This window comes from Tachyglossus aculeatus, chromosome 16 (genome assembly GCF_015852505.1).
Source record: "Tachyglossus aculeatus isolate mTacAcu1 chromosome 16, mTacAcu1.pri, whole genome shotgun sequence".
Classification (NCBI taxonomy): Eukaryota; Metazoa; Chordata; class Mammalia; order Monotremata; family Tachyglossidae; genus Tachyglossus; species Tachyglossus aculeatus.
In genome coordinates this window covers 49,210,352-49,222,092 of record NC_052081.1, presented here as the reverse complement: position 1 = coordinate 49,222,092, position 11,741 = coordinate 49,210,352, and the positions used below count along the sequence as shown (strand labels likewise).

Below are 11,741 nucleotides of genomic sequence, written 5' to 3'. Positions count from 1 at the left end.
CCTCTGGGATCTGAACATTCCTCAGGCCCGAGATGCTACCTCTGACTTGGGAGGAGAGGTAGGGGTGACTACTAGTTGGATGAGCTGATGCCAAACCCCCACCTCAGCTCTGTGAGTTCAGGGTTGTTGAAAATTGAGGTTCCACCTGGAAGGTGGGGGAGATCCCAGTATGAACGGAGGATTTTGGAAGAGTCATGGCCCCAGGGCTCCACAGGGGTGGGAAGGCCCGGAGCTCGGAAGCCCTGATGGCCCGGTTGGGTGTCTGCATTGTCAGGGCTGAGCACCGCGGTGGACACCTTACCCAGGATCTTGTGTGTCGTGCTGGGAGCCCTGCTTTTCCTGGTCCTGGCTGTCCTGGGGGCTCAGGTCCTGCAGCAGAGAGCCCAGCGCAGAGGTGGGGGTGCCCCTGGACACGGGGAGAGGCCCAGGAGGGGAACGGGTGAGGGGAGGGGAGGGCTCAACCCAGGCAAGAACGGAGTTACCAGGCCCTGGGAGGGAAAGGAGAGAGCCCTGGGAGGCGAAGGTGCCCAGACCGACGAGGGCCTGAGTGCGAGGGGGCCCTAGACAGAGCAGTTGGATCAAGCTGAAGGATATTAGAAGCAGCGTGGCTTAGTGGAAAGAGCGTGAGCTTGGGAGTCAGAGGTCATGGGCTGTAATCCCCGCTCCGCCACTTGTCTGCTGTGTGATCTTGGGCAAGTCATTTAACTTCTCTGTGCCTCAGTTCCCTCATCTGTAAAATGGGGATTAAGACCGTGAGCCCCACGTGGCACAACCTGATTACCTTGTATCTCCCCCAGCACATAGAACAGTGCTTGGCACATATAACAAATGCCATCATCATCATTGTTATTATTTTTACCCCGAGGCCCCAGGGAAGGGAGGAGTGCAGGGTGGAGGGGCCGGGCACACCAGGGTCCAGCCCATCGTGGAGGGATCATGGTTGCTCCGAGCTCCTGTTCCGAGTGGGAGAGCAGACCCGGGAGTCTGGGACTCTGAGAGGTTTCTGAGCGGAGATCGTGGTCCTCAGCCTCCTCCAGACGCCGGGATTCTCTCTCTGAGGCCGTGTACCAGGAGCTTGAATACGCGCTGATGGGGGAGAAGGACAGGCTGAGCTTCCCAGGTGTGTGCGTGCCCCCTACCCGACTCCTGGGCCTATGCGGGCCACCCCCACCCGGCCCCCGTCCTGCAGTCGCCCTCGTCCCCAATGAAGGGACAGTCCTGTCCCAGAGATGGGTCCCTTGCTGGATGGCTCACCCAACTCTACAACGAGACAAGGGTCCGGGGCTGCCAGGGAGGGGGCTCAGGTCCAGTGGGTCCCATCCTCTCTCTCCCCTAGCCCCACTGCCAGGATGGCCACCCCCTCGGCCATTTCCCCAGGTCCTACCCTCCTCCTGCTGGGAGGGTGACAGCCACCACCCCGTGATGACCGCCACACACCCCACACCGGCCTTCTGGTCCCCTGGGTAGTGGCCATCACAATGCGACCCCAAGGTGAGGCTTTGGCCCCGACGACTCTCACCGCTGTCTTTCTTCCCTGAGCTCCCGGAGATTTTCCCACCCCCCTGGATGGTCGGGATTCCTCACTGTGCTATACCCTCCTCATCTCCCTCCACCACCGCAGAGCCTCTCCCTTGGGCACGAGTGGCTCCACCCGCGGGGTCCCGGGGGTCGGGGGAGGCGGCCGGGGGGCGAAGACGAAGGGGTTTCTCCTTCCCGTCTGACCTCGGGACGAGTCTCCGTGTTTCCCATTCAGGCTCCGGGTCCTGGGGCTCGGGGGCTCAGCTGCCTTATTACACCAAGGACAGCGAGGAGGGAGACGGAGCTGCAGGTAATTCATTCATTCATTCTTTCCATTGTATTTATTAAGCGCTTACTGTGTGCAGAGCACTGCACTAAGCGCTTGGGAAGTACAGTGCAGCAATAGAGACAATCCCTGCTCACAACGGGCTCACAGTCTAGAGGGGGGGAGACAGACATCAATATAAGTAAACAGGCATCAATATAAATAAATAGAATTATGGATATATACACATATACATGAGTGCTGTGGGGCGGAGAGAGGGGAGAAGAGCAAAGGGGTCGTGGTGTCGCGAAAGGGAGGGGGAGCTGAGGAGAAGCAGGGCTTAGCCTGGGAAGGCCTCTTTGAGGAGGTGCGTCTTCAGTAGGGCTTTGAAGTGGGGGGAGGAGCGATTATTTGGCGGAATTGAGGAGGGGAGGGCATTCCAGGCCAGAGGTAGGACGTGGGCCAGGGGCCGAAGGCGGGACAGGCGAGATTGAGGCACAGCGAGCAGATTCAGTGCTTAGAACAGTGCCTTGCACACTGTAAGTGCTTAATAAATGCCGTCATTATTATTAGCACCAACAGAGGAGCGTAATATGCGGGCTGGGTTGGAGGAGAGAAGGGAGGTGAGGTAGGAGGGGGCAAGGCGATGGAGAGCTTTGAAGCCAATATTGAGGTGCTTTTGTTTGATATGGAGGTTGATAGGCAACCATTGGAGATTTTTGAGAAAGGGGTGACCTGCCCTGAATGCTTTTATAGAATGATGATCCGGGCAGCAGGGTGAAGTATGGACTGAAGTGGGGAGAGGCAGGAGTATGGGAGGTCAGAGAGGAGGCTGATGCAGTAATCCAGTTGGGATAGGATGAGTGATTGTAGTAACGTGGTAGCGCTTTGAGTGGAGAGGAAAGGGGAGAGACCCCGGAGGGCCTCTCCTCAGGGCGGAGTGTCTCTGGGCAGCACTGTGGGATGGCAGGGGTGGGGGGAGGCTCTGGATGAACGGGTCCTGCCCTTCAACCCTGGGAGACTAGATTCCCGGCGGAGGGGTACGCTGGTGTCCAGGGAAGCGGGTGCCCAGTTCCTGGGAGACCGGAGATGGGTCCAGGCTGCTGGGGGCCCAGGCCTGGCCCAGGGGCGGAGGGTCTGAGGGGAAGCCAGGCGCGGCTCCCTGGGTCAGGCCCCATCGTCCATCCGTCCTGTGGCCGCTCAGAGCGAGGTTCCGGCGGGGAGCAGGACTGGGCCTACGACAATGCGGAGGAGCCCGAGGGCAACCACCTCCCCCCATCGCCCGGAGGCAGCGGTGAGCCGGGGAGGGGCTCCAGGACCTCCCCCACGGGCACCAGGGGCGGGGGGCGGACCCACCGGGGGGCAGGGGGGCCTGGCATCCCGGGGGGCAGGGAGAGGGCGGGTCATCCCTTGGGGGGCCGGATCCTGGGGACGGGACTGGGACCCATCCCGGTGGAGAAGCAGCGTGGCTGAGTGGAAAGAGCCCGGGCTTGGGAGTCAGAGGTCGTGAGTTCTAATCCCGCCTCCGCTGGGCAACTTCGGGCAAGTCACTTTACTTCTCTGTGCCTCAGTTACCTCACCTGTAAAATGGGATTTAAGAGTGTGAGCCCCACGTGGGACAACCTGATAACCTTGTATCTATCGCAGTGCTTGGCACATAGTAAGTGCTTTACAAATACCATTATTATTATTATTCGCCTTTTCCTCTTAATGCCGCCTTCTGGGCTCCTCCAGGACCCGTCCCCCAGCCCCTCCCGCGGGTGGGGGCGGCTCACCTCGGTCCTGGGGCGAGTGAGGGCCGCGGGTGGAGGAGGGTCCGTAGCTCAGGGTGTCCCTCCAGGACAGGGCCCAGCCCGGCCCCCAGCCGCAGACTCCTTCCCCCCGGTGGACCCGTCCGACGGCTACGACGACGCCGGGGTTCCCGACCCTGCGCTGAGCGATGCGGTCCCCCCGACAGGTGAGCGGGGGAGGGGCCGTCCGCCCGTGACCCCGACGGCACGTCCGGGGGAGCGAGAGCCTGTGTCCGGGGCCAGTGGGGAGAGCGTCACCACATCTCCCTATTGCCCCTTCCAGGTGGGACTCGGCCATCCCGAGGGGAGGCCGAGGGCCCCGAGGCGGCGACGGGTGACCGGCCGCTGCCCCCCGAGGACCCGGGCTATGACGATGCTGAACTCTGTGTCCAGGACGTCCCCGAGAGAGCGGCCGAGCCCGGAGACCAACTCCTGGGACGCTGACCCTGCCACCCGGCTGGGCTGGGGGCTGCCGTAGACATTGCCCCCCCGCACCTACTTCGATAGATCGCCCCCAGAGCAGGAGCCCCAGCCGGGTGGAGCCCCATTTCCAGCGAGGCCTTGGGCACTGCCTTGCCTGAAACCCCTAGCCTTTGGCATTGGCCATTTCTTCCATTAAATATGTTTTCCCCTTGGTGTCTGTGTGGGTCAGTATCGTGTCGGGGCCGCAGGATGGAAGAGGGGATTCGTTGTGAGTTTGGGGACCAGGGCAGACCTGGAATGGATAGTGAGGATGAAGAGCTGCCCCGCCCCTGCAGCTCTGTGCCCGCTGCTGTGGAGGGCATGGACGTTCCCAGTGCCCGATGGCCATGGGAGAACTGGCCCGGACCCTTTCCCTCCCAGTCTCCTTCCCCGACCCCCCGAATGACAGGGAGGTCAGATACTTGGAAGGGAGGGGATCGGTGCAGGTGTCTTGTTGCCCCTTGTTCCCTCTGAACCGCCCCGGACCAGTCAGATCAATGAATCAATCAACAAGTCAGTGGTATTTAGTTAGCATTTACTTTGTGCAGAGAACACTGTAATAAGCTCTTGGGAGAGTATACAACAGAATTGCAGTCATATTCACTGACCACAGTGAGGTTGCAGACGAGAGATGAAGACAGACATTAATGTGAATAAATACGTAAAAGATGGGTACCACAATATGTCCTCGTTTCTTCCCCCGGGCCCACAGTTCTTCCCCAGAGCCTAACGGGTGTCCTGCCGTGACTCTTTACTGGTGACGCAGGCAGGGCCTTCGTATCGACACATGGGAAAGGGGAACGGAGAGTTCAGGCGATCCGCCCCGGACTGCACAGTGGTCATGGTAGGGGCAGGATTAGAACCTCTAGGAAACACCAATCATAACCCTGGTCTTCCCTGACCTCTCCGGTCACCCCAGTTTCCCCCGGTAACACCCTCAGCCCCGGCTTCAACTGGGAGGGCCGCACTCTCCTTGCTGGGGCCGGGGCCAGGCAAGGGTCACCGCTGTATCTCCATGGACGCAGGCTGCAGCACTGGAAACCAGAGGGCGACCACCCGACAGTTACAACAATGCAAGGGCTTGCTTTTCATCACGGCTCCTGCGTTTGGGGTGACTTTACAGATGGGGTGATGGTATTGAGTCGTGAGGGGGAAATAATGACCGGAAGCAGAGGATGAGGAGGGTGTACCCATTCTTCTTCAAACACCACGGAATTACGGGAAAATCCTTGGCCGCCAGAAGGCTAGGGCCTGGGTCGAGGACTCCTGGTTTGGCTTCAGTAATTCCAGGTGAGACGAGAGTAGGGAAAGCTGCAGGCCCTCTGCTTGGATGACGACCATGTTCCCCAGCTTGAGACCCAGCCCTGCCTCTCTGCGTTGCTCCCTTTACTCTCCCTCCAGGATGCCTTGTGCTCTTCAGCCCCCATCGTTCTTCCTGTCACCCTGTCCTTCCCCACCGCCACGGGTAGGGTCCGTTGGCACTCTGCCATCTTTATTTGCCCACTGCCTCCCGGTGCATCTGTCTGTCTGCATGGCAGGGTCTGTGGCACTGCTTATCAGTCCTCTTCTGCGAGTCCGTCCCCATCTTCCAGCGCATCCCTTTGCCTTTTTGTCTCCTCAAGCCGGGCTCCTCCTCAAGGCGCTGAACAGACATTGAGGGGATGAGGCCAGAAAGGGAGGTTCATGCATCCCGGGTGCCCCTGGTATTGCAAGCCCCACTGGGACACAGATCGAGTCCCATCTGATTATCCTGTTTCTCCCCCAGCTCCTGGTATAGCACCTGACACTTGTATGCGCTTAACAAATACGTGTTATAAGTTCTTTATTATTATTCTTCAGCATTCCAGCCCAGCCCAGGCAACCACCACCTAACCCTGCTTGTGGTATCCTGAGCTGTCGGTAGCCAGATGTTTGCATCTCTTTTGTCCCTCTGTGCTGCTTGATTGATGATGGATGATGCTTGTGAGTACTGTGCTCTGCACACAGTAAGCGCTCAATAAATACGATTGATGATGATGATGATGGATTTGGCTGTTTCCAGGTTTGCCCTAGAGGACGACGTTTAAGGAGCAGCGGTGAGGAGCTGGTGCAGGGGAGGAATCCCAGCGTCCGTGATTGACTGTGAGACCACCTGGCAGCTCTGTTGCCACCGGCTGTCTTGGGCACAACCACACGAGTGAGAGGTGGGTAAGTGGAGCCCAGTGGTTCCGGGTGGGCGCTGTGTGAATCCGCTTTCTAATGGCGGTGAAGGAGGATGAAAAGCACGTGAAAGCACTAGGCCAGTAGTAGCACTACAATTTTCCGTTAATATCGAGAACTCTCAGTTCTCTCACCTGGAAAATGGGGATGAGGACTGGGAGCCCCCCCGTGGGACAACCTCATCACCTTGTAACCTCCCCAGTGCTTAGAACAGTGGTTTGCACACAGGAAGCGCTTAACAAATACCTTCATTATTATTATTACTTATTATTGGGGAGGGAGAAGGGGGCCGGGACCTTCCATCTCCGGGATCCCGGCTCTGCCACTTATCAGCTGTGTGACTTCGGGCACGTCATTTCACTTCTCTGGGCCTCAGTTCCCTCATCTGTCAAAATGGGGATCAAGACTGTGAGGCCCCCGTGGGGCAAGCTGATCACCTTGTAACCTCCCCAGCGCTTAGAACAGTGCTTTGCACGTAGTAAGCACTTAAAAAGTACCATTATTATTATTATTATTAAGTCACTTCACTTCTCTGGGCCTCAGTTCCCTCATCTGTAAAATGGGGATTAAGACTGCGAGCCCCCAGGGGGCAACCTGATCACCTTGTAACCTCCCCAGCGCTTAGAACAGTGCTTTGCACATAGTAAGCGCTTAACAAGTACCATCATTATTATTATTATGTGGCCTTCTCAGTGATGCAGAGCACGGCAGGCCGGGAGGAGGAGGCGGCTGGAAAGGCAGCCGCAGCGGTGGCGCCCTCTAGTGGTCACAGAGGTGATGGCTCCTGCGGAGGCGGGGTGGGGGACGGCGTTGGCCGCGGGGTTTCCGGAGGATTTGGGTTCTGGCTGGTGTCGACGCCTGCTTGGGCCCCAATTCCTCCCAGTCCCGTGGGGTGAAAGGGAGGTTATCCGAACTACGGCTGGAGATTTGGCCGAGTTCGTCCAGAGGGAGAGAGGAAGGGATCTCCTTCCCATCTCCTTCCCCATCTCCTTTCCTCCTCCTTCCCCATCTCCTTCCCTCCTCCTTTCCCATCTCCTTCCCTCCTCCTTTCCTTTCTCCTTCCTTCCTCCTTTCCCTTCTCCTTCCCTCCTCCTTCCCCATCTCCTTCCCTCTTCCTTCCCCTTCTCCTTTCCTCCTCCTTCCCCATCTCCTTCCCTCCTCCTTTCCCATCTCTTTTAGACTGTGAGCCCACTGTTGGGTAGGGACTGTCTCTATACGTTGCCAACTTGTACTTCCCAAGCGCTTAGTACAGTGCTCTGCACACAGTAAGCACTCAATAAATACGATTGATGATGATGATGATGATGGGGGGAGAGAGGTACCCACTCTGGGCTCACACGACACCCCCTCCCGGCCTCCCCTCCACCAATCAATCATTCCACCAACTCACTCTTCCCTTACTCCTTGTCCCATTACTCATTCCCAATCGTCCCTCCAATTCCTCCTTCCTCTGCCCAATGGCTCCATCATCTCTCTCCCTTCACTCTTTCCTCCTCCTTTTCTCCAGAGGTCACAACTGGAGAGGGGTATGCCCTGAAGGGAAAATGGCCCTAGTCCCATGGAGGGGGAGAAAACAGGACTGCCAGGGAGTCATTCCGTGGTCTAGGGGAGTGAAGGAGATGGTGGGTGGGCAGTTTGCCAAGTTTCACAGGTGCCTAAATCTTTCCTCCCCAGGCCCAGGGGTTCTATGAGCTTCCTTCCTGCAGAGCCGGCTCGGCTCGGGGCAGAGATGTCCCAGGTGCTGCTCTGACTTTGTGGCTGCTTCCCAGGGGGCCCCCCCACAGAGACCCCCCCCTCCCAACTCTCCTCCCGCTCCCAGATCCACCCCACCCTGAGGCACAGGATCCCTGAAAGTGCCACCAGGGAGACCCAGGGCGAGCCTGGAACTTATTTCATGAGAGACCCATGCCTATGGTCAGACCCATGTGGGCTATCTTTGTCCCATGACCCTGCACGGTGCCGGGCCCCAACCTCACCGCCTACAAGGAGGTGTCACAGCTTCTCCAGCAGATCACAATCAGACCTTCGGGGATGTGAGAAGTGTTTTCTCTTGGGGGGCACAAGCTTACGTGCCTCACCGGAGAGGAAGGAGCAGCCCGGCTGCATCCAGCTTATCTCCCTCTGACTGTGCCAACTTCCCCCCAAATTCAGAGGCTTGAGCTGCCTTAGTGAAAGTGCAGAGTTGAAATGTCCAGATATTCTTCACCTTAACAGTTACACTAGCAGTTACACATATACAACCACAGACACACACATGTCCACACACAAACCCACAGATACAGAACACATGCGCACTGTGGGAACAGCAGAGAGAGCATGCGGGGACTGGCCAGTCACAGGGAGGATCAATTATCCAAGAACGAGGGGAGACCAAAGGTGGGGAGCAGAGGGGGTGGGGTCTGGGCTGAGGGCACTCTGGCTGGGAGGAGACTGAAGGAAGAGTGTGGAGGGGTTTAGGAGAATGTGTAAGGGAAGGGGGAGTTGGAATGTCTAGTTGAGCATGGCCACGGGTGTGGACAAGGCTGGTCCCTGGGGGTCACAGAGATTCACTGGATGGGCTACGGGTTGGGAGTCGGGGCCGGGCTAGGGTGGTAAACCCCAAGGGGGGAGCTGCAGCAACAACCCCCGATCCCAAAGGGTGGGTTGTTGGTCCCCGTGGCAAGGGGGTGCAGGCTGTCACACAGCCTCTTTGCTCATATATGGTGATTATTGTGGGGTACAGGATCCTATTGGCCCCAGGAACTGTGCTCAGGGCAGATGGAGGTTCTGATTATGTCTGAAAAGGTAAAGGGGGCTCCTATTGGCTCCTTCCCAGGGGCATGGTGGGGTGTGGAGGGGGGCTGGATCTATAAATTTCCCTCCCATTTCCTGGCTCCCGCTCTCAGGTCCCTCAGTGTGTGCGCAGACAGGCTGGGTGGAGGTTTCGGGGTTGGGATGGCTATGGGGTCACGATCCTCTGCTCGGGGCTTCGGTGTCCTTGTCATCAGTCTCCTGGTCATGAACGTCCTGCTTTTTGTTCCAGGTAAGTGTTTACCCATCCCCGTGGTCTGGCCACAGGGCTAGGAGGATGAGGTAGGCATGGCGGGCTCGGCGGGAGAAACAATTTTGCCAAGGCCCAGCCTGGAGTGCTGGCAAGAGGGACAGAGTCCAGGGGATCTGGTGCTTGTCCCATTAGGGACATCCCAGTTCAGGATGAGGTTTGTAGTGTCTCAGAAAAGTAGGGTCTTTCCCCTTGTACCCTTTTCCCTTCCCCACTTCATGCCCAGCCTAGCCCTCGGCAGCCCCAGAAGGTCTGAGCACGTTCATTTGCTCCAGCGCCCTTTTCTGGGTTTTTTTCCAAGTCCTGGAATCCGGGGCAGGGTGGCCAGGGGAGGCTGGGCCCTAGGGAGGGGCATGACGGCATCAGAGGACTCCATCAAGGAGGCAGGGAAGGGACTGGTGAGGCTGAAGCCCTACTTACAGAGAAATGGCCCCATCCTCCTGATCCTGTCAATCAGTAGTCTACTGAGTGCTTGTTGAGGGAGTGGGCAACAAAATTAATAGATATAAATGCTCCCCTTAAGGAGCTCGCAATTTAGTTAAGGAAACTGACACTAATGAGTTATGAGTGTAAAGTTAAGAGTATAATATTTGGCCTAGGAGTAACAGGTATTTGTAGGTACTTAAGGGAATTTTGTGTTCTAAAGTACTTGGTTCCCGGGAAGGGCTTAAATGGCAATTGGGGAATATAGGTTGGGGAGATGAGAGATGAATTGGAAAGGCCTCTTTGAATAGATGTAATTTCAGAAGGACTTTGAGCCTGAGGAGAACAGCGGCCTGCTGGAGTGAAAGGGGAGAGAGTTCCAGTCAAGGAGGGGGCCATGAGGAAGGGACAGGGAGTACGTGGCCTTGAGAGGGTCAAAGAGTGCAAGGTGGGGGTTTTGGGGAAGAGGAGCAAGGATTGGCAGGAGGGAAAGAGTTGATGGTGAGGAATTTCTGCTTGATGTAGAGACAGACGGGGAACCACTAGAGGTTTTTGAGGAATGGGGAGAAGTACTCAGAGAGAGGTTTAAAGCAAAAGATCCAGGCAGCAGAGTGAAGTGTGGACTGGAGAGGGGGAGATGGAGCCAGGAGGTTAGTGAGGAGGCAATTGTGTGGTGGGAGGACTATTCCCTGATGCTGTCTGTTTCCCACTAACAGCTCATTGCCCCCCAAGACTGTCCTTGCCTTACCTCCCTTCACAGTCCCTCCTAAACCCTCAGTGCCTCAATAACCAAGAGTCCCTGCCCCATCCTCACTGCCCAACCCATCTCTTGCCTCCATGCCAGTTTCCAGGGAGCTGACTCCATCCCAGGCAGAACGGGTTCTTTTCCCTGATCCCAGCCTGGACCGAGCAGGGTGCTGCCCCGTGGGAGTGGGCTCCAGATCATCCTGCTACGGCCCAAGGACCTCTGAGCCAACAGACAAGCCTCTGGAGGATCCAGCCAAGGGGCAGGGAGCTGGGGCTGGCCCGGAGTGGAGGCGTGTGGGGGGAGTAGGGTCAGAGTCTCCCCTGTGACAGGATGGATTGTCCTGTGTTGCAGGAGCGGTGGCTGACGAGCTGAGGTTGGCGGATGGAGAGAGCCCGTGTGAAGGGCGTGTGGAGGTGGAACATGAAGGACAGTGGGGGACAGTGTGCGATATTTGGTGGGACTTGAATGAAGCGGCTGTGGTATGCAGACAGCTGGGTTGTGGGCCAGCGGTCAGTGCCCCTACTAGGGCCAAATATGGACCAGGGTCTGGGCGCGTTTGGATGGATGGTCTGGTCTGTCGTGGGACAGAGGAAGCTCTCTGGAATTGCTATCCCCATATGTGGAGACAGTATAATTTCTGTAACCACACACAGGATGCCGGAGTGCAGTGCTCAGGTTAGTCTGGGCCCGTCCATCCCCCTACAGGGAGCCCCCAAGGGAGCCCTAACCCCAGGAACAACCCAAAGTAGACAACGGAATTCCCTGGCTGGGCTTTCCCCAGAATTGGGTCTTCCAATTTGGGAGGGGGCTGGGCCTGGGAGGGGAGGACGGGCAGGTATCTGGGATAGTGACCATGTCCAGCCCCACCTGGTCCTCAAGCCACAGGATTCTCCTCTAGCAGAGCTGCCAACTCTCCACGGTGAAAAGGGGCTGAAATGTGAGGGGGGACGAGGACTGTGAGGGTGCAGGCTTCAGCAAGCAAACAGGCCAGGAAGTCACCATTTTAGGTCTTTCCAGCCCAGATTTGAGGCTGCTGGTTCTTGTCAGAACTCTGGGATGAGTGAGGCCAGCAGTCCCCCACTTCACACAGCTTCATTCTTCTTCTCCCCACAAGCAGGGAATGACTTTGTGCCAGCCTTCTGCCCCAGCTCCCTCTCCCACATGGGGGTTTCTGAGCTTGGGTGAGGCAGCTGCTCTTTTCACCCCCAGGTCAATTTATTTTTATAGTTGTTAAGTGCTTCCTAAGTGCAGTCAGTCAGTCAATAGTATTTATTGAGTGCTTACTGTGTTCAGAGC

General features: G+C 57.4%; 1 protein-coding gene across 1 annotated transcript in view; it reads left to right on the top strand.

The window, feature by feature from the left end:
- The first annotated feature begins 6,273 nt into the window (after positions 1-6,273).
- The window catches only part of LOC119938750 (scavenger receptor cysteine-rich type 1 protein M130-like), a 69,148-nt gene continuing 63,680 nt past the window's right edge, over positions 6,274-11,741 (top strand). Inside the window, exons 1-4 of the mRNA XM_038758652.1 lie at positions 6,274-6,300; positions 8,054-8,148; positions 9,120-9,256; positions 10,797-11,120. Coding sequence (XP_038614580.1) covers positions 6,274-6,300; positions 8,054-8,148; positions 9,120-9,256; positions 10,797-11,120 — 583 coding nt within the window. The remainder of the gene's footprint in view (positions 6,301-8,053; positions 8,149-9,119; positions 9,257-10,796; positions 11,121-11,741) is intronic.